We start from the raw sequence: 25811 nt of genomic DNA, 5'->3' as shown, positions 1-25811 counted from the left end.
GGTTCGCAGGGACCCATTTGTAGGGCAGCCTGGCAGGCCTCTGCCCACTAGATGGCAGTAACATTCCACATCCACTCCTAACCAGAAATGATCCTACAGTAATCACTGTGCCCTGGAACAAACACCCACAGTTGAAAACCACTAACGGCAGTCAGTCAGGCACAGGCAGAATTAGTGTTGGCAACTGAACTGCCAGCTCCTACCTATTGTGCTTCCACACCTGTGCCACAGAAGCCACACAAATCTTCCAGTGTGCAGATAACTATACCACAGTTACCAGATGAATGAGGACAAATTATGTTCATTTTTCTATTGGTCTGCTTGGGCCAGTATTCTCACACCAGCAGGAAGCACACTTGAAGATAAGGGCGCCCGAGACCCATCTCCTGCTCAGGGCCTATTTACCTACGAGGCCAGTCGTCATCCCAGTAAGTTGGACATTTGTGGATTGGGGTTTCAGGTGGTTCTGCCTTTTTAAGTTAATCAGAATCCAAAAGGAATTTGGTGGCCTAATTTTATTTTTGTGTTTTCCTGAATATATGTATGTTCGTGTGCATGCTTGATACCCATAGAGGTCAAAAGAGAGTATTAGAAAAAAGAGAGTATTAGATCCCTTAGAAGTGAAATTACAGAGGTTGTGAGCCACCATGTGGGTGCTGGGAAACAAACCTAGGTCCTCTGCAAGAGCAACAAGTGCCCTTAACTGCTGAGCCATCTCTCCAGCCCCAGCATTTAAAGAAAACAAGTGGGAGGACATATGGAAATACAGTCTTGCTAAGGCTTGTCACTCCAGAAATACCAGTATGACCACTTACCCGTCAATGTCACACTGTCCCCGACCTCCTCTAAGGTGTTTGTTTCCACCTTGATATGTGCTTCCTTGGAAGAGAAAGTTTAGCTAAAAGCAGTTAGGGTAACCTCTGATTCAAGGCAAGCTACTTGCCCATTCATAGTGAACAGTCCACGGTCTAAAGTTAGAGCTCTTTATTCATCTAGTGTGGAAGGCACAGCGAAGTGTGGGAGGGCTGCAATCTCTATGATTACGCCCCTTGCATCCTGTCAGGCGGCTCTCTGTAGCTAAGAAACACCTGCTAACCTGGCGTGAACACAAGCAGGTGGCCTGGCTGTAGTATGGGAAGTTGCTGTGAGTGTGGTCTTCAGTCAGTTCTTCTGGAAGTGTCTGGTGAGAGCATCCAGGAGTTCCTGCTTCTTCGGTCCACTCTTCAGCCCGTAGGCCTTGCACGCCTCCTTCAGTGCAGGCACAGTGAGCTTGCCCAGTGTGCCCTTGGCAACATGAGCCTTCAGCTCTTCCTCTGGTAACTCCACCTTGGGCTTTTTACTTGCAGAATCTTCTTCATCTAGAGAAAGGCAGGAAGGAACAACCTAGAAATTCTTCCAGTGGTATCCCAGCTACATGACACAGGACCCTCCTATGATGTGGGCTGCAGTTGACCATGTACTATCTGCTTACCTAAAACAGCTAATCGTTCTGTGTGCGCCTATCACTTTTTGTCTGTACAAAAATTTACAGGAGCTGGAACTCCAGCATAGCAACCTAGCTTGCTTAAGGCCCTGGTTCAAATGTCAGCAAACCCAAGGTGTAAGGAAATAACCATTTAAGTTCTGAGGCACCAGACAATAAAAACAGGCAGGGCAAGTGAAAAATTCATTGGTAAACCACAGACAATGTCTGACAAGCTTTGACAGCAACTTCCAGGTCATGACAGGAGTCGGTTCTGAAACAAAATGGAGCAATCAGGATGGCCAGCAATCTGATCTCTCGGCACTCCTACCCTCATGAATATACTAGGCAACAAGGCTTAAACATGGCTTTACTTAGCCAAAGACATTCCAAAAATGGTGACAGTGTACCTGGTGCTTCTCTACAAACGGGAGCCTCACAGTAAAGGAAACTTGGGGGTCCATCAGTAATAAAAAGGGCTGTCCTGTGAGAAAAATGCTCAGTGCCAGGAACAGATAATGGGGGGAGGGGAGCCCAGTGAGACTACGCTCCCAACTAGAGAACTACACATCAAACAGGACATACCTTCTCTTGATAATCAGGGGCCAGAAAGATGGTTCAGCAGTCAAGAGCACTGGCTACTCCTTCAGAGGGCCTGAGTTAAATAAATTCCCAGCACCACATAGCAACTCACAACTGTCTATAACTGTAGTTCCATGGGATCTAATGCTTTCTTCTGGTGTGTACACAAAACACCCATATACAACACATAAACAAATCTTTAAAAACTTAGATAATGGGTGGGAAGTACAAGATCGTTAAGAGCATAGAAGGCAGTGTGGTGATCCATGCCACCCAGGGGGATAAGTCAGGGCTTCCTGGACCTGAGAGGTCAGCCTGAACTACAAAGACTCTGTCTCAAAACAAAACAACTAAAAAGCATACTAAACATGCTCATTTCTTCTAGATGGGGTATAAATGTCACTTTTTTTAAAGGCTATATATCCCAGGTCTTGTCAGGTTTCTGAGTGCTAGGACTATGGGCCTGTGCCACCACACCCGATTTTTGATGCAATTCTTACCAGATTTATGTGTGTGTGCACCTGTGTGTACAAGTGCAGGTCTCTGCAGAGGCCAGAGGACATTTGGTGTCCTTGTCTACGGCTCTCCCTTGATGTAGGATCTCTCACTGAACTTATCCCTGTCTGCCCCCATAGTGGGTTTACAGGCTAGTGTGGCCAAGCTTGGATTCTGACATGGAGGCTAAGGATCTGAACTCAAGTCCTTACACGTGCCTAGCAAGCACTCTGATCCACTAAGCTATTGCTCCAAACCCCAGACTTTTAATGTCTACCATTTAATGTCTGCTGCTAACATGTGTTCTATTGATCTGCTCAAACAAATACATAAGATTGTTTATGTTCAATAAGAGGTCTCAGTAAATAAAGGTGGAAGAAGACAACTCATTTTTCACAAGGTTGTCCTCTGAGCTCCACACATACGCCATGGCATACATGTGCCTATACTCTACCCCATAATGCATGCACACACAGGGAAACAATGTAAGCATTCCATTTGTGCTGAAATATGCACATCTGTACAGACATTTCTAGGCAAGTATTTTAACACTAAGCCCCACCACCCTATTGTATATAAATTTCTGGAAAGGCTGGGATGTAGCTCAGTAATACAGTGAGGTCCTGACTTTGACCCCCAGTACACTTGTCACCCCCCAAAAAATGAAAAGTAGTAAAATAAGCTATCTCTGTGCTAAGACCATAAAGACCACGGGATACTTTTTAAGGGCACATGCTGTACATCTAGACCCTGCCCCTCACCTTGTTTTCTCTTGGTAACTTTTCCCTCAGGATTATAGCCTGGGGGGTAGACAAGCTCTTTAAACTCATCTGCCAGAGAACCCAGTCTTTTCTTGATGACTTCAACCTTGGGCACTAGAAAATCAAAACAACACAGTGGTCAGGTGAGGCACATACATCTTAGTGACTTGTCCAGTTCCAGTTCTGTGGGGAATACCAGAGAGTGCTGAGTCGGGAGGGGTAAGGGCTGGATACAAGGCAGCTGACCATGAAAACAGGGAACAGAATCCTGGCATCCTCCATGCACAGCCTCCTCAATTGTGAGCGACCATTCTAAGACCTCCTTAGAGTCCCACATCTTGGAAAACGTCAGTTCCTTATTTAAATGGCACAGTACCTGCATATATCTCCACACACCTCTCTCGTACTTCACGTGACCTGAGGATGTGGAGTAGTCCTTCCTCACAGGCTGCTGAACTTAAAGACTGTCTTCTACCAGACAGGTACACAGTCCCCACACTCATGCCTGATTTTAATAACAGCTATTTTGTCTGGTGTAAGAGGCCGTGGAGAACTAGGACACTAAGCAAGTCAAATTAATTGTTCTGGTCCTTTTAACTGTTAGGAGGACCTTCATTAAGTCCAATCTGTGTCCAGTGACTATTCATTTCCTGTCACAGTCTGTCCTCATAAACACCACCAAGAAGGGGTCGAATAGCAAGGCCCAAGATGGCCGCCGACCTAATGGAAAAGCAGCAATCACAGTAGTTCCTGGAGAGGGCAGGACTCTGTTTTCTAAAGTACCCACTACTGACTGCTCGGCACCTGTAACTTTCTCTGTAAAGTAAGGACAGCAGTAGCCCTTGCTTCAGAACTATGAATATTAACTGAGTCCGCATGCAGGACAACAGTGCCTTCCACACTGTAGGCCTCAGGAAATGTTATCAACATTAAATTTCACCAACATGGTCATGGGATGGCCTAGTTAGTTCCGAGTCAGGTCTCAGGAACCTGGCACTCTGTCCTCCTGTCACTGCAGAGGTAGCCAAATCTGTTCCAGGCAGTCTAAGGTGACCTAGAAAAGCTCTCAAGCAGAGACAGTCTGGATGAGGAGGGTTGGAGACGGTAGAAAAATGCTTCAGATCACTGGTCAGGGTCAGCAAAGCAAAAGCTATCTCCCTTTGTGGCTCCCCAAGCAAGCACACACCAGCACCACTTGGAGTTGAGACAGGCCCAGGCCTCAGCTAAGGATATAGCTCATCAAACGAAGTGGAAGAGCGACCCCGCAGTGTGTAAGTCCCAAGGGTTCAATCCTCAGCACCGACAAACAACAACAAAAGGCCGTTCAGCTCAGTCCATTTCTTACGTGTCACATCTACCACTTGCTCAGACTCCATCATATCCAGAGCTAGGGCCTCCAGGTTCCGGAAGTGCTGCTGCAGCACTGGGTTCTCAAAACTGTCACTCCTGTCAAAACAACATCAAAACAGAAGAGCTTTCAGGGAGAAACTAAACAGCCAGCTGAGACAGCACAGGTCCAAGGTCAGTAGAGAAAAAGGCCATGAGGAAATGGAGATGTCAGAAATCCACTTCTCTCCCTCAGTTTCCAGTTTGCTGCTGTCCCATTAACTGCAAAGCGAGTCTGGCCACTTGCTGTCACCAGAAGCTTCAGGCAGAGACGAGACTAGAGAAAAGAATGACTACAGAGAGACCAAGGACCTCAGGACGAAAAGGGAGAAAATCCAAAGTGTTTTACGTGCACAGAGCAGCACAGCAGGGAAGCGTTTGAACCCAGAGCCAAAGCGTGGAGCTGAAGCCTGGTCTGGTCTCTGGTCTCGACGCTTTTCAGGTTGGATGAGAGCAAAACGAGGAGCTAGTGTCCTATAGCCTGTTTCATCTGCAAACTAGGTACAAAACCAACCTTTGAGGGTTCTTTCAGACGTGTGTGTGTGTGTGTGTGTGTGTGTGTGTGTGTGTGTGTCTGCAGATGTCAGAGATGCCTGCAGAGGTCAAAGGTGTCAGATCCCTTGGTGCTGAAGTTCCAGGTCGTAGTGAGCCACCTGACATGGATGCTGAGAATCAAATTCCGGTCTTCTGCAAGAGCAGTAGATGCTCTTAACTACTGAGCCATCTCAGCCCCCCTTTCAGGTTTCTTATGGAGAATAAAGGACAGGGTTGAGGTGTAGCTGCGTGTAGAGGACTTGCTTCACGTGCCAGGACCCCAGATTCAATTCAGCACCAAATGTTAACAAAAATAATTAACATAATAATGACATTGTACATAGAACAGTGTCTAACACATGGCACATTTTAATTCTTGGTGTGTGTGTGTGTGTGTGTGTGTGTGTGTGTGTGTGTGTAACACATGCACGTGAGATCAAACCCAGAGCCTTGTACATGCTAGGAAAGTGTACCCCCAGCCCTACATGGTAGATTCTTAGTGTTTCCATTTTCTAGGAAAGGACCATAGCAGGAAGTTATAGCTGAAGGTGGAAAGCATTTTTTTTTTTTTTTTTGCTTTTTTTGAGACAAGGTTTTATATATACCAAGGTGACCTCAAACTTACTCTGTAGCATAGTAATGACCTTGAACTCCTCATATCCCTACCTCTACTTCCCCAAGTGCTGGGATATGGATGTGCACCACACTGTCATTTGCCCAGAAGTAGAAGTAACATAGATAAAAAACCTCTAACTCAATGGCAAAAAAAAAAAAAAAGAAAGAAAAGAAAAAGACTTGTAAACTGATTTTAAAATAGAATACAGGCGAAACATGTTGATGTATGTCACCAATTCCACACCCAGGCCACTCTGGGCTAGATAGCAAGACAATGTCTCAAAAACTTAACAAAAGAAAAACCAAGCAACTTAGACCTTGATAAGCCTGTCTCTTAAGAAGACATACAATGGCCAAGAAGTGTGTAAGAGATGTTCAACTGTTGTTAGCATTAGGGAAATATAAATGAAGCTACCCTGAGGTACCACCTCCCATCTCTAAGACAGCGGCTGAGAACACAGCTCAGCTGAGAGTATCTGACTACTAAACATGAAGCCCTGGGTTCAATTCCCAACACCAAACAAACCAGGCATGGTGGCACTTGCTTGTAATCCCAGTGCTAGGGAGGGGAAGGCAAGGTCAGAAGTTCAAGTTCTTCCTAGGCTACATAGCAAGTTCAAGGCCAGCATCCAGGAGACAGTCAGTAAAGACAGACCAGGGCTACATTTTGAGTCAGTCTCCCACCTCCTCAGAAAGATCTCATGGATCCCAAAGGAAGCCCTGAACTCACGGATGACCGCTAACTCCTAATCCTACCTCCACCTTCAGAGTGCTGGGAACTATAGGTATGCATCACAGTGAGCAGTAAGATACTGTCTTTAAAAACAACAAGACAAGGCAGTGTGGCCAGGATGGGGAGAAACTGGAACCTTCATACACTTTGGGTGAGAATGCAAAATAGGCAGGCACTATGGGCAAGTGTAAGGAGGGTCCTCAAAAGTACAGCCAGGCCAGTGAGGTGGCTCAGTGGGTAGGAGCTGGCTTACCTGGCTTACTGCACTGGAGGACAACCAACTCCCAAAAGTTGTCCTGCTCTCACCTATACACATTACTTACACACACACACACACACACACACACACACACACACACACACAAGTAAGATTGCAAAAATGTAAAATACAGGACTGGTAGGATAACTCAATACACAAAGGTGCTCGTCACCAAACCCAAGGCTTGAGTCTAATCCTCAGAATTCCACATGATGGAAGGAGAGAACCAACTCCTCTGAGTTGTCCTCTGACCTCTACCCATGAACTAGAGCACACGCAAAATAAATAATAAAGGTAGATTTTTTTTTTCTTGTTAAAAACAGAACCATCCAAAAATTGAAATCAAGATGTCAAAGATATACCAACATCCCCAATCTCATTACAGCCCTCCTCACAACAGCCAAGACATAGAAAGAAACCTTACAAATGTGTTGTGGGTTATTTGTACTCTGTGTGAAGGTGTATTGCTGTGATGGTGTAATAAAAAGCTGAACAGCCAAGAGCTAGGGAGTACAGGCGAGACTTCTGGGCAGAGAAAGGAAGTAGGAGGAAGAATCTAGGTGTACGAGAAAGATGCAAGGAGACATGGAAGAACCAGGATGGGCAGTATGTGACAAAACGTAGATTAATAGAAATGGGTTAAGTTATAAGAGCTAGCTAAAAACAAGCCTAAGCTAAGGCCAACCTTTCATAATTAATAAGTCTCTGTGTCATTATTTATAAGCTGTCAGCCCAAAGAAAAGTCCAACTACACACATACATTAACAAATGAGTGGATAAAGAATATAGTATATGTTATATATTTATATGAAGTATATTAGAATTTATTAGTCAGTCTTTAAAAAAAGGAAGGGGCCAGAGAGATGGCTCAGTGGTATAGATCTGCTGTTCTTCCAGGCCCTAGGTTTGATTCCCAGCACCCACATGGCGGCTCACAACCATCTGTAACTCACTTAGAGAGTCCTATGCCCCCTTCTGACCTCGTGCATTGCACACACATGATGCGCAAATATACACTCAGGTAAAACACACAAATCAAACAGAAACAAATCTTTTTACAAACGTTTTAAAGAAGGAAGGAAATCCAGCCGCATGCAGCAACAGTGCCGAGCCTGGAGGACATACGCTGAGGAAAAGAACTCAGCTGCAGAGGACAAACACCACGTGTCTCCACTCATGTGCACATCTGCAACAGTCACACTCAGGCCCGAGGGTGGCGGGGGCCAAGGGAGGGACAGCGGCTGATCAGGTCTCACACTGCAGCTGTGCAGGGGGACAGACTGCAGCAGAGCAGCATCCAGCAGTTTCTCTACAGGGTACTGACAGTCTGTTAAGGAGGCAATGTCTTACAGAAGATACACACTGACGAGAAAGATGGCGCAAAGGGATAATGTCTGTGGTCACAGGGTGTCGGCTTAAAGGATGTTCTCTTTTCAGTTTATAAAAAGCTCATTGAGAGCTGGGTGTAGGCACAAGCCTTGAATCCCAACACTCAGGAGGCAGGTGGATCTATCTCTGTGAGCTCCAGGACAGCCTGGTCTACAGAGTGAGCTCCAGGACAGCCTGGTCTACAGAGTGAGTTCCAGGACAGCCTGGTCTACAGAGTGAGCTCCAGGACAGCCTGGTCTACAGAGTGAGCTCCAGGACAGCCTGGTCTACAGAGTGAGCTCCAGGACAGCCTGGTCTACAGAGTGAGTTCCAGGACAGCCAGAGCTGTCTCTAATACAGGGAAACCTTGTCTCAAACCACCACCCTCCAAAAAAAAAGTTACATGAGGGCTGGAGAGACAGCTCAGCGATGAAGAGACTTGCTGCCCCTGTAGAGGACCTGGGTTCAGTTCCAGCATCTATATGGCAGTTCAAACTGGCTTTAACTCCAGCCCTTAGGGATGCTACTCCCTCTTCTGACCTCCCTGAGCACTAGCCATGGGTGTGGTGCACACATACACATGCAGGCTAAACATACATATAAAATAAAAAGAAACAAATGTTAAAGGTGTGAGGGGCGGGCATGGTGATGCATACCTGTAATCCCAGTATTTAGAACAGAGGCAGAAGGATTACTGCAAATTCAAGGCTAGCCTGGGCTACATAGTGATTTCTAGGCTAGCCAGAATCACAGAGTAAGGTCCCATCTAAAACAAACAAACTGAGTAAGCACACGCCACTCTTTTTTGAATCTGTTAAACATCTAGCCCTTCTTTTTTGAGGTAGAATCTCACTTACATAGCCCAGGCTGGCATTAAATATGTTATCCTCCAGCCTCAACTCCAAAGTACTGGGATTACAGGTATATGCCGCCACACATGGCTTCTCCTCTGACTTTTCAGGCCTCCTAGCAGTCTGAGACTCTTCAAGATAACAGAGCTTCCATTCTCTATGTACCTTTTTCTTGTTTGTTTTGTTTTTCAAGACAGGGTTTCTCTGTGTGGCCCTGGCTGTCCTATAACTCACTCTGTAGCTCAGGCTGGCCTTGAACTCACAGAGATCCACCTTCCTCTGCCTCCTGAGTGCTGGGATTAAAGGTGTGTACCACCATGGCCAGGCCCATGTACTTTTTAAGTTCTTGGTGACAAGTATGATCTCTTGTTTTTGACTAACTAAAGAAAAGAGAACCATGCCCTCGTAGTCTATGTCTAACTTGAATTTCTAATACAGCCCAACTCAGGAGACAGCTCCAGAAGGAAGCCGGAGGACGAGACAGTGCTCACCTGTACGTGAAGCGGAGCTTATTAACAATAGCCTTCATCTTGTCTATCTGCTCGGCGTTGGCCATCACTTTCTCAGTAAAGGGCACCTTCCGCTTGTCGTCAGCATAGGGGAGGAAGACAAGCTGGAAGCCTGAGGAAGGAGACAGGGCTTCTGAGGTTTGACTGTTTGTCTCTGGGCCCCAAGTTCAACTCTGTGTCCTGTGATGCTGGGGTTACAAATCCAGTTTCTCCTTTGCCAGGAGAGACCTGTGACCGTCTGTCCAACAGACACTCTCTGGGGGTCCATGGGAAACCTGACAGGGGAGGGAGCCCCAAGAGGCAGCATCAGCCAGGCCACAGCAGTTGGTTCCAGAGTCTAGTTATTATTATTATTGTTGTTGTTGTTGTTGTTAATAATAATAATAATAACCCAGAGCCAGCTGGTCCTAGCTGGGCTCTCCTCTGAGCTCCAGCCTTTTCCCATTTTTACTGTAGCTTCTGGCACAGATTAAAGAGATAGTTATCCTGTGGATCATGGAACAGTTCCTTGATGGTTCTGGAAGGAAAAACCCAGCCACTGTAATCAATGCTGCTGCCAGGCAAGGGCCCTTGTGGCAGGGCTGAAGGTGCTAAGCAAACAACAGCAAGCAAGCCAGTCCCTCCCCTCTGCTCTCTAGCTCCCCGTGGGTTGGCCTCTGACAACGACTTTGAGCTTGGACAGCCAGCTTGGGTAGCACACAACACGAAAGGGTGAACTATAGCTGAGAGGTCACGTGCTTCTAACCAAGCACGCCAATGACCCTGGTTTAGATAGCTCCGAAATAACATGTTGATATCTGTTCTTATTAGAATGACTAGAGGACTAGCTTCAGTGACATTTTGGGCTAAGCATAAGCACATGTAATTATCTCAAATATAAAACAACCTTCAGGCGACAGTAGGAAGTTTAAATTCTGCCCCCAAGTTGGCTAACTGACAAGTGGCAGATATGGGTCCAAAACAGAAGAAAGTGAGCGCTCAGATGTACAGCATAAGACAAAGTCACAGCTGGGTTTGGTGGTGCACACCTGTAATACCAATGCTCAGGAGACAGGGGCAGCAGGAACACAAGTTCAAGGTCAGCCTGGGCTACACAGTGAGACCTTGTATAGAGGGGCTAAGGAAACAAAAGCAAGCCTAACTTCAAACTGTCCATGTCGTCTCTACTACATCACACTGCCCTGGCAATCACAGGACATAAACCAAGTATTAAGGGTGACAAGAAACTTCCAGTAAAGAAAAGTATCAACAGAGAAGCTCTGAAACTTGCATCAGAAATCTCCAATAGTCACAAAGGAGGCAACTCTGAAGCCTGACAACCCTGTGACTGTGCACACTGTTCGCATCTATGGTGGCCTTGCCTGTCAGGGCGTCACATCCACTTACAAAACCTTAAAATCATACATTTCCCAGGCCTGATTCTTGGGGACTCTGGTGTTTCAGACCCCCTAAGAGATTCCAAAGCACATGGAAGGTTCGAGAGTCTGGCTCTTTCTGCCACATACCTGCTGGAGTCACCTGAATATTCTGATCATCCAGTTCCTCTTCCTGTGGCACCAGAGCCACAAAATAAGGGGGGGTGTTCTTCCGGGGTGTGTATCTACACACTGCTATGACCTCCTTCTCCAGACACTTGGTGAGCAGAGCACTAAACAGGGTCGAGCTCCCTAGAAAACAAACATCACAGGACCTGCATCCTAAACACTCTCCGTCCCCCCATCCCCAGCACAATCAGTCTCCTTTGCTTTGCTCTGATTTTGTGAGACAGGCTTTCTCTGTGCAGCCCTGGCTGTCCTAGAACTCGCTCCGTAGACCAGGCTGGCCTCGAACTCACAGAGATCTGCCTGCCTCTGCCTCCCGAGTGCTGGGGTGAAAGGCATTAAAGGCGTGTGCCATCACACCCGGCCATACAGTTTTGTCCATTTCCTTTACAGGGCCAGATACCTCAGTAAGTAAAAAGTGAAGGCCCAGAGCCGAGGGAAAGTAGGGGCGGAAGGGGCAGAGAAAGGAAGAGAAAGAAAAGCAACCCAGTTTGGGGGGCTGAAATACTCCCTTTGGGAGTATGAACCATTGTCATCTCATTGCACTGATGTTAGGATAATGGCATGAGCTTCCAGTACTAAGGAAGCCACGCGAGTATGGGGAGAGTTCCTTATGAAGTACACAGGTAAGGACCAGAGCAAAGGTCCCATCACCCTGAACTGCCCACAGTTAAAGCAGAGGGACGTCCTGGGTTTAGTTTGGGCTCTATTATTTGGTCCATCTTATAATTCCATAGGATGAAAGCTTTAAAAAAATTTTTTTTTTTAAAGCTGGGGGTGGGAGGTAGAGGGGTGGGGTATTTAATCCCAGCATTTTTTAATCCCAGCACTTGGGAGCAGAGGCAGGTGGATCTCTGTGAGTTTGAGGCCAGCCTGGTTTACAAAAGTGAATACCGGGACAGCCAGGATTGTTACACAAAGAAATACTATTTCAAAAAAACCACCATCGATGGCTTAGCGACGACTGGCTAGAGATGACTGCTCTTCCAGAGGACCCAGGTTCAATTCCCAGCACCCACATGGTAGCTCACAGATGTCTGTAACTCCATTTCCAGGGGGCCTGACACCCATAGCAAAACACTAATGAACATTAAAACAAAAACCCAACTCAAATTCCACAGCCCAGCCCCCTCCCACTCCTGGATTTTTTACAATGCATGTCAATATGGTGAGGTTCCTGAAGAAATTTAACTTTGCTCAGTTTACATGCAAACATTACATTTTCTCCTTTTTCTGAACATGAGACACTTTTATAATACCCCATTCCCATCTCTTGTACGGTGTCCAAGCAGCATCCATTTAGGAAACATGGCTCAATAAACCCAGTAACAGGTGTGGGTTCTCCCTTGGTCTACCGTTTACCAGGGACTCCTCTGGGTCTACACACAGGAAGTCTGTGTGCTCACCGTTTACCAGGGACTCCTCTGGGTACACGAACAGGGAGGGCCGCAGGTAGTGGTGCTTCTTCAGCATTACTAAGGGCTTAAAGCCCATGAGGATCAAACCTGGCTCATCAAACCGCTTCAGCTCCTCTGTTTCCTCTTTCTCTAGCACAATTTGACGGCTCCCGTAGGTCTAGAAGAGAAAGGATGGGAATAACAAGGGCCACAAAAGAGCTATGCAGAGATGCTTTTGCGGCCACCAAACCTCAGCAAGTTAAAATCAGCTCTGTGGGGTCTGGGGTGGCTGGTGGGGAAGAGCACATGCTTACATCCCTGGCACCCATGTAACACCACATGTGCCTGGAACCACACTGCTGGGCTGTGGGAGGAGACAGGATCTCGAGGCCTGCAGCCAACCAACCTGGCTAGGAAAACAATAAGCTCTGGTTCAGTGAGAGACCCTGTCTTAAGAGAATAGGGAGAACAGGACAGAGTAATCAATATCTTTCTCTGGCCTCTACATAAGAGTGCACGGGGCACAGATGTATATACACACACAGACCAGCTTTCTTCAAAGAGCAGGAGACAGGTCACCAGAGACATCCTCCTCATACAACCAGACATGAGCATTTACTTAAGGACGTCCAGGTAATTTTTATGCCATCTAACTTGTCTTCTGTACAGTCCGAGGAGATAGGTATGAAAAGCTGTTTACCAGGAGCTGCAGGGATGGGTCAACGGTCAAGTACCTGCCTAGCAATTAGCAGGCCCGACTTGGATTTGAAGTAAAACAAGCAAAACAAAGAAAAAAAAAACCTGTTTAACAGACAACTGAACTGAGGGCCAAAAGTCGGGTAACGTGCTCCAGATTATACAACTGCAATGGTCTTCTCCCCACTCCCCAAAATACAGCGTTTCTCTGTGTAGCCTTGGCTGTCCTACTTGCTCTGTAGAACGGGCTGGACCAAGCTCACAGATCTGACCTCCTCTATTAAAGGCATGCGCCACCACCGTCCAGCTTACAGTGGTCTTTAAATCTAGATCTTTCTGGTGCCAAAGGCCATGCTCCTCAGGAATTTATTTTTTTCTCTTATTTAATGTTTACTGAGCTCCCAGCCCTATCCATGACACACAACAGATAAATAAACCAAGGACTGTGGAAATAGCTCAGTGGGAGAGCAACTTGTCTCACAGAACCTTATGGGACGCAGATCCCACATCAGGTTCTAGACTGAGGTCTGGTTGCAGGGAGGAAGCACCAAGAAACACTTACACCTGCTGTCAGTGGTGGTGCTCACCTTTAACCCCAGCACTTGGGAGGCAGAGGCAAGCGGATCTCTGAATTTGAGGCCAGCCTGGTCTAAAAAGTGAATTCCAGGGCAGTCAGGGCTACACAAAGAAACCCTGTCTCAAAACAAACAAACAAAAGAAAGAAAATACTTACTTCCAAATTTTAACTTTGATCCTGGAATATGATTAATACCAGAATGTGGTGGCAGAGTCAAATTTGGGTTTACACCAAAAAAAATAAAATAAAATAACAGCCCTTCTGATTTATCTAGAAAACTGAATTAATAAACTCAGTGGTCATAGGGCTGCTACCCACTAGCTAGTTACTTATAAATAAAAAGAGAATGTTTCATATCTTCTATCCTTCTAATAGCAGGGAGAGACCCTCTAGTGTGAAATTTATACTCAAAAAATAAATGTGTGTGTGTGTGTGTGTGTGTGTGTGTGCGCGCGCGCGCGTGCGCGCGCGCTCATGTGTACAATGGGTTGAATAAAAATAATTAGTCAAACAGTTAGGATCTGAACATATACAAAAATCTGATCCTCTCCCATATTTTATATAATGAAAAAAGATGTGTTCAGCCAGTCATGGTGGCACACGCCTTTAATTGCAGCAGTGGGAGGCACTGGCAAGTGGATCCCTGAGTTCAAGGCCAGCCTGGTCTACACAGTGAGAACCTGTCTCAAAATAACAAAAGGACGTGTTCAGTTTTCAATATCACATCCTTCTGAAGAATAAACATCAGAGAAAGGACAAGAGAGAAGGTGCTGCATTTGGTCTTTCATGCTCAGAAAGCACATGTGCATTATTCAGAGCAAGAAAAAAATCTTCCTAGTTCAGGAAAAATAAATTCTCACCCTTAAACAATCCGTTGCACCTGCCTGGGATTAACTACAAAGCACTTCCTGTGGCTGTACTTGAACAGTTACAGAGTGTGCTGAGCAATGGGCCAAAGTTTGCATCAACACCTGGCCTATTCACCTTTCTGCTCTCAGACTCACATGCCATGGCTGCAAGGTCGGCGGCTTCCTGTCCTAAGAGCTTATCCAGAAAGATGCAGCTGACCAGTACCTGAGCTGGTTTGGCTGCTCAAAGTGTCCCCTTCCTGCTCTTTTTCCTCTTTCAGACAGGGTCTCTTCACAGCCCTGGCTGCCCAGGATCTCACTCTGCAGACCAAGCTGGCCTCAAACTCACAGAGATGCCACTGCCTCTGCCTCTGGGGTGCTGGGATTAAAGTCATATGCCACCATGCCTTGCTTCTGTTGTTTTTTAAGATTTATTTATCTGCACTAAGATTTATTTATCTATTTATGCACAATGCACATGCCTGGTGCATGCAGAGGTCAGAAGAAAGGGTCTAAACTCCTGGAACTGAAATTGTGGATGGCTGTAAACCACCATGTGGATGCTGGGAACAGAACCTGGGTACTCTGAAAGAACAGCCAAGTCCTCGTAACAGCTGAGCCATCCCCAGCCCCCACCTCCTGTCAATCCTGGAACAGACAACTCAGTGGTTAGCCACCTACCTGAGATCGCTTGGTATCACTAGGCAGGAGCAGACTGCCGGTGTTAACATTAAAAGTCCTAGTCTTGGTTTTCACTGGCTCATTTGTTTCTCGATAGAGCCTCACTGGAAAAGGCTTGTTAGCTTTCTGGACCAAGTTATAGATGCCCACCATGAAGTGCTACGTCTTTACCAAGCTTAAACCTTAACCTGAGGGAGGGAAAAAGAAAAAAAGCAAGCATGAATGGGAATGTTGTACTTTCCTATGTAAAGTGTTTCACAGCAGCCAAGTTTCAATTTGTTTTATTCTTTCCAATCATCTCAGCATGTAGATTGTAAACAAAATACAGCACTGGGTACAGTGGCAAGTATCCAATCCCAGCAGTTGAGGGATTAAGACAGTAAGATCGCCATGAGTTCAAGGCCAGCATGGGGAACATACCAAGTACCAGGCTAGGCAGGTCTACATACAAGACTCTGTCCACAACAATATAAAAACAAACAAACAAATAAATAAGTGAGGGTCAGGGGCACAGAATGCAGCTAAGCATGGAGTAGACACCTACAACCCCAGATTAAAATACAGAGCAAGACCCTGTCTTTAAAAAAAAATAAAATAATGATAATCTAACAATCTTGTTACTATTGATCTTATGCTATAAGAAAGCAAAATAAAGCTAGGTGTGGCCCATGCCTTTAATCCTGACACTCAGGAGGCAGAGGCAGGTGGATCTCTGAGTTTGAGACCAGCCTGGTCTACAGAGCAAGTTCCAAAACAGCCAGAGCTACACAAAGAAACCCTGTCCAGAAAAAATAGATAGATAGATAGATAGATAGATAGATAGATAGATAGATAGGCAGCAGACAGACAAATAGAGATAGATAGATAGATAGATAGATAATAGATAGATAGATAAATAAATAAATAAATAAATAAATAAATAAATAAATAAATAAATAAATAAGACTCAGGTCATCAACCTTGGCAGCAGGCACCTTTACCTGGTAAGCTATCTCACTGGCTTAATAATATATTTTTAACAATGATAACTAACATCTGGGGGCTGAAGAGATGGCTCAGTGGTTAAGAGCACTTGTTGCTCTTCCAGAGGACCTGAGTTTGACTCTTAGCATCCACATTGGGTGGCTCATAACCATCTGTAATTCCAGCTCCAAAGGATCCTGTGCCTCTTGCCTACATGGACACCCACACATACATATAACTCAAGAAGAAAGAAAGAGAAAAAAAGAAAGAAAGAAAGAAAGAGAGAGAGAGAGAGAGAGAGAGAGAGAGAAGGAAGGAAGGAAGGAAGGAAGGAAGGAAGGAAGGAAGGAAGGAAGGAAGGAAGGAAGGAAGGGGAAGAAGGGGGAAAAGGAGAAGAAGGGAAAAGGGAAGGAGGGAAGGAGGGAAGGAGGGAAGGAGGGAAGGAGGGAAGGAGGGAAGGAGGGAAGGAGGGAAGGGGAAGGAAGAACGAACATCTGTTAAGCTACTTTGTGTGTGTTAGATGTCTTTTACTTACTCCTTACAATAACCTAATGAGGCAGATGCTCCTGCCATCTGCCACCTAAAGGGATCAGACAAGGTACTAAGGAGTGCTGCAGAGTACTTAGACATCAAGGAAGCAGAAGGCTGCGTTACTGTGGAAACACACAGTACCACCTCCAGCCAAGAAGAGGCAGCCCATGTTATCCCGAGGTAAAGCAGGCAGAGAACGGTGTGGCAGAAACATAGGTGGGGAAGTTCAATCTATGTGATGTTTGCGATTTGTTAGGCAAAGGTGGGCAGCTCACACAGGCCGGTGCCCACCTGGACAGCACTCGCTTTTTGGTTTCCTTGGCTCGAACCTTCCTTAGCAGGTCTTCCAGCTTGCTTGATTCCTCAAAGTAAACCCCGACATCCTCATCCTCAGCTGTACTGAGGATGTTTTTGTAGAACAAGGATATGTCAAAGCCCCCTTGTCTCTTCAGATGCATCAATTCAAGGAAGATCCCTGACGTGAAGAAAGAGCAAAACCAGGACAACAAAAATACAGCACGTGAGACTCACCGTTCTGTGTTCAGACAGATCTCAGTGTGTAGTCCTCGCTGGCCTGGGACTCGAGACAAGGCTCCTGCCTCTGTGTACCCCACACCCCTCCACTGTACAGTGCTAGGATGATGGTTTGGTACCTGGTAAGAACTTTTTTTAAAAAAAGAGCTCTACATACTTTTTTTTTTTCTTTTTTGGTTTTTTCGAGACAGGGTTTCTCTGTGTAGTTTTGGTGCCTCTCCTGGATCTGTCTGTAGACCAGGCTGGCTTCGAACCCACAGAGATCCACCTCGCTCTGCCTCCTGAATGCTGAGATTAAAGGCGTGCACCACTACTGCCGGCATCTACATACTCTTAACCAATGAGCCATCTCCCATGTCCTACAAAGAGATGTTGTTAAGTCACCATGAGGGCTCATTGGATAAAGGGACTTGCCACCAAGCCTGACGACCTGAGTCAATACCCAGGACCTACACACTGAAAGAAGACTGACGCCTACAAGCTATTCTTTGACCTCCACAGATTGTAAAGTAACATCCATGTGCCCACACATAGATACATAAAATAAGTACATGTAATTTTTTCTTTTTCTTTTTTTAAGACAAGGTTTCTTTCCGAGTGGTGGTGTGGTGGTGGTGGTGGTGGTGGTGGTGGTGGTGGTGCATGCCTTTAATCCCAGCACTCGGAAGGCAGAGCCAGGCGGATCTCTGTAAGTTCGAGGCCAGTCTGGTCTACAGAGCGAGATCCAGGACAGGCACCAAAACAACATGGAGAAACCCTGTCTGGAAACAAAACAAAACAAAAAAACAAGGTTTCTCTGTGTAGCCCTGGCTATCCTGGAACTCTCTCTGTAGACCAGGCTGGCCTTGAAATTATAGAGATCTGCCTGCCTATGCCTCCTAATTGCTGGGATTAAAGGTGTGTGCTACCTGGCATAAATGTAATTTTTAAGAATTTCATTTATTTATTTATTTATTTGTTTGTTTGTTTATTTTCATTGGGGGCAGTTGAGACAGGGTCTCAGTATGTAGCTCTGACTGGCCTCGAACTCACTTTATAGTCGAGGATGACCTGGAATTCAGAAATCCATCTGCCTCTGTTTTCCCAGTGCTGGGATAAAGGCATGCACCACCATACCCAGCTAAGTGAGGTTATTTTTTTTTTTTTGGGGGGGGGGTGCTACATTTTTGTTTAAGAGATGGTGTCAGGCCAGATGTGATATATATGGATAATCCTAATTCTTGGGAGACAGAGGCAGGAGAAATGTAACAAAGTTAGAAGTCACTAGGTCCACATAGCAAGGTCCAAGCCAGCCAGAGATACACAGTGACACCCTATCTCCAGAAAGAGAAATGGTTAAAAGATCATGTCTGCACCAGACATGCAAATGATCTCAGTACTTGGGAGGCCGAAGCAGGAGGACTGCTGTGAGTTTGAGGCTACATTATGCCACATACTGAGTTTGGGGCCATAGTGAATTACAATGCATCCTTTTTTTCAGCATTCAGGAGGCAGAGACAGGCAGATCTCTGTAAGTTTGAGGCCAGCCAGGGCTATACAGAGAAACCTTGTCTCAAAAAGACAAATATGTATGCATTTTTATATATATGATATATGTATAAAATATAGATGCAGCCAGGGGCGGTGGTGGAGCATGTCTGCAATCCCAGTACTCAGGAGGTATGTCAGGATTTGGACCAGAAATTCAAGGTTATCCTCACCTCGGCAGCAACTTCCAGACCGCCTGGTTGAGAGGAGAATCTGTCTATCAAACAAGCAGGCAGGCAGTGCTCAGTGTCCTGCAGTACAGCCTGGATTAGGCAGCCCTCCTGCCCCTGGCTCCCCAGCATCTGAAGCTGTGGATATGACATTGTGCCCAACTCAGTTAAATTCAAGTGGGGTTTGTTTGCTGGATTGTTGTGTTTGAGCGAGGGCCTCACTCTGTAGCCCAGGCTGGACTCATATTCCTCATCTTGTCTTCAAAGCGCTGGGATTTGGGGCATGCATCACCAGGTACAGCCAAACATCCTATACTTTTTTTTTTTTTAAAGAAGTATTTATATGGGCTGGAGAGGTGGCTCAGAGGTTAAGAACACTGGCTGTTCTTCCAGAGGCCCTGAGTTCAATTCCCAGCACCCACATGGTGGCTCACAACTATCTGTAATGAGATCTGGCTCCCTCTTCTGGCCTGCAGGGATACATGCAAACAGAACACTGTACACATAATAAATAAATAAATCTTTAAAAAAAAAAAAAAGAAAAAAGAAAAAAAAAAGAAGTATTTATATGTTATCTGTGTTTTGTTTTCATGTCTGTCTCTGTAATTCATGCATGCAGTGCCCACAGAGGCCAGAAAAGCTGGTTGGATCCCCTGGCACTGGAGACAGTTGTTAGTCACCATGTGGGTGCTAACAATGGAGGCCAAATCCTCTGGAAGACCAGCCAGTGCTCTTAACTACTGAGCCATCTCTCCAGCCTAAGCCACACGTCCTTCAAATGCCTCCCTAGGCCAGGCACGATGGTATACACCAGCAATACTACCACCTGGGAGGCGAGGCAGGAATGCCTGCTCGAGGCCTGCCTGACTACACAGCAAGTTCCAGACCAGCATGGGTTATATAACAAAAGTATCTCAAAAAGTGGTCGAACCCAAAACAAAATCTAGACTGACTATTCACATTATCAGGACCTAAAGAGAGTGGCTATGCCAATCAGCTACCATGACTTCAAACAACACTCAAAGAACCCCCATTCCTAGTGGCACTGAGGTCAAGAGAAGCATGCTGTGCTAGAGACCTTTAGACAGCTGGCAAGGCCACTCAGGCCACACTAGTGTCTGCCCCGGGTTCCACTTTACCCTTTCATTTGTCTCTGGATGGCCAAAGCAAATGCTTGATCTCAGCTATAAAGAAAATAGGTTAGGAGCCATTTAAAAGAGTAAGAAGGACTGGTGAGGTGCCTCAGCAGTTAAGAGCACCGGCTGCTCTTCCAGGGGACCTGGGTTCGATTCCCAGCACCCACATGGCAGTTCACAGTTATCTAACTCCAGTTCCAGGGGATACAATGCCCTCTTCAGGCCTCCACAGGCACCAGGCATGAAAGTGGTACACAAATATCTATGCAGGCAGAACATCCATACAAATAAAATTCTTAATTAAATTTTTAAAAAATTAAAATATACATTCCTGTGCGGCTGGAGAGATAGATTCACAGACGTGCATGCATTCAAAAAACCTATATGCATAAAATAAATAAATAAAATTAACAAAAAAAAGCAAATAAGGAAACGAGGCTGAAGAGATGGTTTAGCAAATAAGAGCACTGGCTGACCGGGTGGTGGTGGCATTCAGCTTTAATCCCAGCACTCGGGAGGAAGAAGCAGGTGGATCTCTGTGAATTTGAGGCCAGCCTGCTCTACAAGTTCTAGGACAGGCTCCAAAGCTACACAGAGAAACCTTGTCTCCAAAAAACAAACAAACAAAAAGAGCACTGGCTGCTCTTGCAGAGGACCTGGGTTCAGTTTCCAGCAACCACGTGGCCATGCACAACCATCTGTAACTCCAGCACTAGGGGATGTGACGTCTCTTCCACCTCCATGGGCTCTTGAATGCACATGGTGCACATCAATGCATATAGGCACACACATACACTGAAACAAGTAAATATTCTTATAAAGTAATAATAAAATAAAAGGATAAGGAAGATGCCCACCAGTGTCACGGAGATCACTAACTTTGGTCCTGGCCCGGCTGGCTTTGGCACTGTCATTGCCATGCGGATCATCTTCATTGGTGAAGAGCATGATCCTCTTATGACTCATCTTGAACTGGACGTCACTGAAGAGGTTGGCACAGACCCAGAGCACTTCGCTCAAGGAGTAATCAGAGCCGAGGCCAATCGTGTCTTGGAAATGTTTTTTCCCCTGTTGTCCCTTAAACCGGTCAAGCTCTAGCACCCGTTTAGCACCTGGTAAGGGACAGAGTCAAAGGGGACAGAGGAACAAGACCGTCAGCACCACCTCCCCCAGGGCCTCACTCAACCGCCGCCACCGTGTGACTGGAGTGGAGGTCCAGCAGGGACTTTCTGTGCAAGAAAGCAAGTCCCCGGGGAGCCAGGATCAAAGCTGCTTCCTCCTCCAGAGCCCAGCTCTGTTTCAGCTTAGTGATGGTTTCACATAAGGGAAACCATGCTCTTTGACTATTACTGACCTGGACTATCCAAATCTTGTAAGACATAAATATTCTTGAAATTCACTGAGTTTTTGTCTTTCTCGGTACCGTAGAATACCACTCCCAAGAGATCTCGGTCGCTGCTTATGATCTTATTGGTGTACACACTCTGGATACACTGAAAAAATAAAAAGTCTATGAGTGTTTACTTAACACTAAGCTTCTATATACATTAAGAGTAGAACTTCTGCTGGGCGGTAGTGGCGTACACTTTTTTTTTTGGGGGGGGAACTGAGGATCGAACCCAGGGCCTTTTGTGCTTGCTAGACAAGCGCTCTACCACTGAGCTAAATCCCCAACCCCAAGTAGTGCACTTTAATCCCAGCACTCAGGTGGCAGAGGCAGGTGAATCTCTGCCAGTTCAAGGCCAGCCTGGTCTACAGAGCTAGTTCCAAAACAACCTAGGGTATACAGAGAAACCCTGTCTCAAAAGAGAAAAAAAAAATTATATATAATATATATGCATATAATATATATATTATATATTATGTATATATATATATTTTTTTGAGACAGGGTCTCCCTACATAGCCCTGGCTGTCCTGGAACTCACTACGTGGACCAGCCTGCTTCCTGAGTGTTAGGATTAAAGGTATGACCACCATGCCCGGCCTCTTTCAGCATTCCTAACAGCAGCTTATGTTAGTTATCTCTGAAGAAATGTCTACTCAAGTCCTTTATCCTCAAGCCCCTTTTAGAGACAAGATCTCATGAAGCCCAGGTTGGTCTCACACTTGAATATGTAGCTAAGGATGACCTTGAACTTCTAATTCTCTTGCTTCTACCTCCCAAATGCTAGAAATTCTGGTGTACATCACCAACCTAACGTCTTCCACATGTTAGGGAAGTAGTCTACTAACTATATATATATATATACATACACACACACACACACACACACACACACACACACACACACACACACACATCCCTAGTCCTCTTTTGCCCATTTTAAAACTGCGTTATAATTGTTTACTACAAGTAATTTTCAACTCTCAGGTTTCACTTGCAAAAAGGTGTGTGTGTGTGTGTGTGTGTGTGTGTGTGTGTGTGTGTGTGTGGTGGTGGTGGTGTGGTGGTGGTGGTGGTGGTGGTGGTGGTGGTGGTACTGGGGATTAAACCACTAAGCCAGCCCCAAAAGGACCTTATCCACACTGTAACAGCATCACTTGACTTTACAATCCAACTCCAAGGAAAATCCACTTCTTTTTTTTTTTTTTTTTTTTTTTTTGAGAACCCACCTCTATCTTCCCAAAGCTAACACAGAAGGTGGGAGCAATGTATTCCTCAAGTACCCAGAATAAAATGGAGGGTGTCCTCCAACATGGCTACCCTCATCAGATGCAAGTACAGGGAACCGTCTGAGACTATCCACCATCAACATGCAATCTTAAAGATGGTACTTGTGGGGGCTGGAGAGATGGCCCAGTAGTTAAAAGTACTGGCTGCTCTCCCAGAGGACTCAAGCAATCACAGCCATCTGCAACTCCAGGTGTGGTGATCTGAAGCCCTTTTTGGCATCCTCTGGTATCAAGTATACAAGTGGTACACAGACATACCTGCAAAGCAGCCACATACACAAAATAAATAAATAAAATTTTAATTAAATAAATTAAAAAAATAAATAAATGTGGCATTTGCTGGATATGGTCATACATATTTATAATACCAGTAACATGGGAGATAGAAAAAGAAATTTAAGGTCATCCTTGGGTACAAAGTAAGTTTTGAGGCCAGCCTAGGCTACATGAGACACTCAACTTAAAAAAGTATTAACAGGGCTGGAGAGATGGCTCAGTGGTTAAGAGCACATGTTGTTCTTGCAGAGAACCCAAGTTCAGTGCCCAGCACCCACATCGGGCAGCTGACAACTGCCTGTATCTCCAGCTTCAGGTGATCTGATACCCCTCTGACCTACACACACACAATGAAAATTTAAAAATATCCAGGCAGTGGTGGCACAGGTCTTTAATCTCAACTGCAGGCTTAAGCCAGTCAGTCAGGAGACAAATGCTATTCTGTTCCTAGGGCCTGAATTGACTACCACATAGCACCTTACCCACCCACATTCTGCTCCACAGACTTCCTATTTTTTTTTGTTTGTTTGTTTGTTTTATTTTTTTGAGATAGAGCCTCACCATGTAGCCCTTGGCTGTCCTGAAACTAGCTATATAGACCAGTCTGGTCTCAAACTCAGAGATCTGCCTCCCGAGTGCTGGGATACAAGGCCTTCACCACCACGCCCACTCAATTTTATGAGTTCAATAACGAGGCAGTCTTACCTGGATGCTCATATCAAAAGGTGTGATTTCATCTTCAGCCTGAGATTCAAACATAGCCCTGGAGGCATCAACCAGAAAAATCAAACTGTCTCTTCCTGAATACTTATATTCTCCTATGGGGATAAAATGGAAGAAAATGTTTGCCTTTTGCGTCATGCTTATGTTTTTATCACTCACACAAAACAAAGAGCCCACAGAGCACAAGTACAACCTGACGATTATTAGACAGTGAACACACTTAACCCCAAGTCCTGCCAGGCACCCTCAGTCTCCCCGACATTCTTCCCATGTCTCCCCAAAGGAAACTACTCTCTTGACTTTTTTTGGTACTCATTTTCTTATTTTTCTTTGTAGCATGTGTGAGGGCCTAGGTCCAATTTCCAACATCAAAATACATGCCCTACACATATAAAATTCACCTAAGTAGTCGGGAGGTGGTGGCGCACGCCTTTAATCTCAGCACTCAGGAGGCAGAAGCAGGTGGATCTCTGAGTTTAAGGCCAGCCTGGGCTACAGATCGAGTTCCAGGACAACCAGGGCTATGCAGACAAACCCTGTCTTGAAAAAGCAAATAAATAAATAATAAACAAAACAGGCCAGAGTGATCTCAGGGGTTAAACTAGTGTTTAAGAACACTTGCTGCTCTCTTACAGATGACCCAAGTTCACTTCGAAGCGCCCACAGAGATGCTCACCACCACCTACAACTTCAGTTCCAGGAGATCCAACTCCCACTTCTGGCTCATTTTTGCACCAGACATGCACACGGTGCACACACATACATAAAATAAAAATACATACTTTTTAAAACAACCAAAAATATGTAAATAAAGTGACAAAAATTACCATGGACAGATCACTGATTGGAGATTAGGAGAAAAATCTTTTAGTGACTAGTAAAAATTTAGGGTTAGGAAAACTGGAATAGGACCTGAATATCTCTGCAAAACCCAAAGGGCGGGGGGTGAATATTTTAGATTATCTGGGGAGAAAAGGAAGAGATATCAGATAACAAAGTGCTCCCAGCAAAAAAAAAAAACTAGACAGGGCAAGTCTTTCTTTTCTACACAGACCACACTACATGATGAAGCCACTTACCACCTTGGTCAGGGCTCTCCTCCTCTTCTTCCTCTTCCTCGCCCTCGGTTTTGTAATAGGATTCCCACCCTGACATGTTGGTTTGCTCACTAGGTGGAGAGAAATCATGAACAACAAACAAATTTAAACAGAAAAAAATACCGAGGAAAGCAGCTCTGTAATAGATAGAGTGCCTGCCTACCACGGGCCAGGTCTTGTGCTACAAAAAATAAATAAATAAATAAATAAATAAATAAATAAATAAATAAATAAATAAATAAATGAAAGAAAACTGACTTCTAGTTTCTTGTTAGATGCTCGGGTCACTAATGAGGAATGTGAATGACGGCTCCTGCTACCTCCAGAGCTCTTGGTGCCTGGAGGGAGTAGAGGAAATGAGCATGGGGATCATTCCAGCAGCAACCTCCCCTTGGCTATCCCTTAAGGAAGCTGCAGGACCACGGCGGCTGGCGGTGGGGGGCGGGGTATAACGGAGCGGCCCAGCCCTGAAGGTCTCATCTGGGGTGCTTACTCAACTGTGCGGGTACCTGGTTCTCTGGCTAAAACACTCGCCTCTCTTTATCCCCCATCTCTCCCTCAACCCTCAGCCAGGGACTCCTAGAGAAGTCTCGACCACTAGTCCTGCGCCGCACCTTGGGGCGAAAGGAGCAGGACTCACAGTGTGTCTCTTCGGACCGGCGCCGCTCGGCTGCGAAGCCAGGGGCCGCGCGACACTGAGCGGACTTGCAAGGCCACAGCAGGCCACACCCAACACTTACAGTCCAGCCGACCTACCTTTGCAGCCGGTGAGCGAGCCGCGGGGGCAGAAGGCGGGCAACGCGTCCACGCGGGCTCGGGCTCTCGCTCCCAATCAACGACGTAGACGTCATCACGCACAACACGCCCTTCTGCCCGTCAAGCG

The 25811-nt window shown here is 45.8% G+C and overlaps 1 protein-coding gene across 1 annotated transcript; it reads right to left on the bottom strand.

Moving 5' to 3' along the window:
• Positions 1-969: 969 nt before the first annotated feature.
• Xrcc6 (X-ray repair cross complementing 6) lies at positions 970-25791 on the bottom strand. Its single transcript, XM_028871234.2, is given in 14 exon segments — positions 970-1358; positions 3301-3414; positions 4646-4746; positions 9538-9667; positions 11061-11222; positions 12503-12671; positions 15296-15448; positions 15450-15483; positions 17081-17264; positions 21014-21268; positions 21511-21649; positions 23814-23926; positions 24911-24999; positions 25685-25791. Coding segments are annotated over 14 exon segments (1935 nt in total). The 5' UTR covers positions 25780-25791; the 3' UTR covers positions 970-1161.
• Positions 25792-25811: the final 20 nt, after the last annotated feature.

This window comes from Peromyscus leucopus, chromosome 20, assembly GCF_004664715.2.
Source record: "Peromyscus leucopus breed LL Stock chromosome 20, UCI_PerLeu_2.1, whole genome shotgun sequence".
NCBI classification, from domain to species: Eukaryota; Metazoa; Chordata; class Mammalia; order Rodentia; family Cricetidae; genus Peromyscus; species Peromyscus leucopus.
The sequence above is the reverse complement of the archived record's forward strand: the minus strand, read 5'-3'. Positions and strand labels throughout refer to the sequence as shown.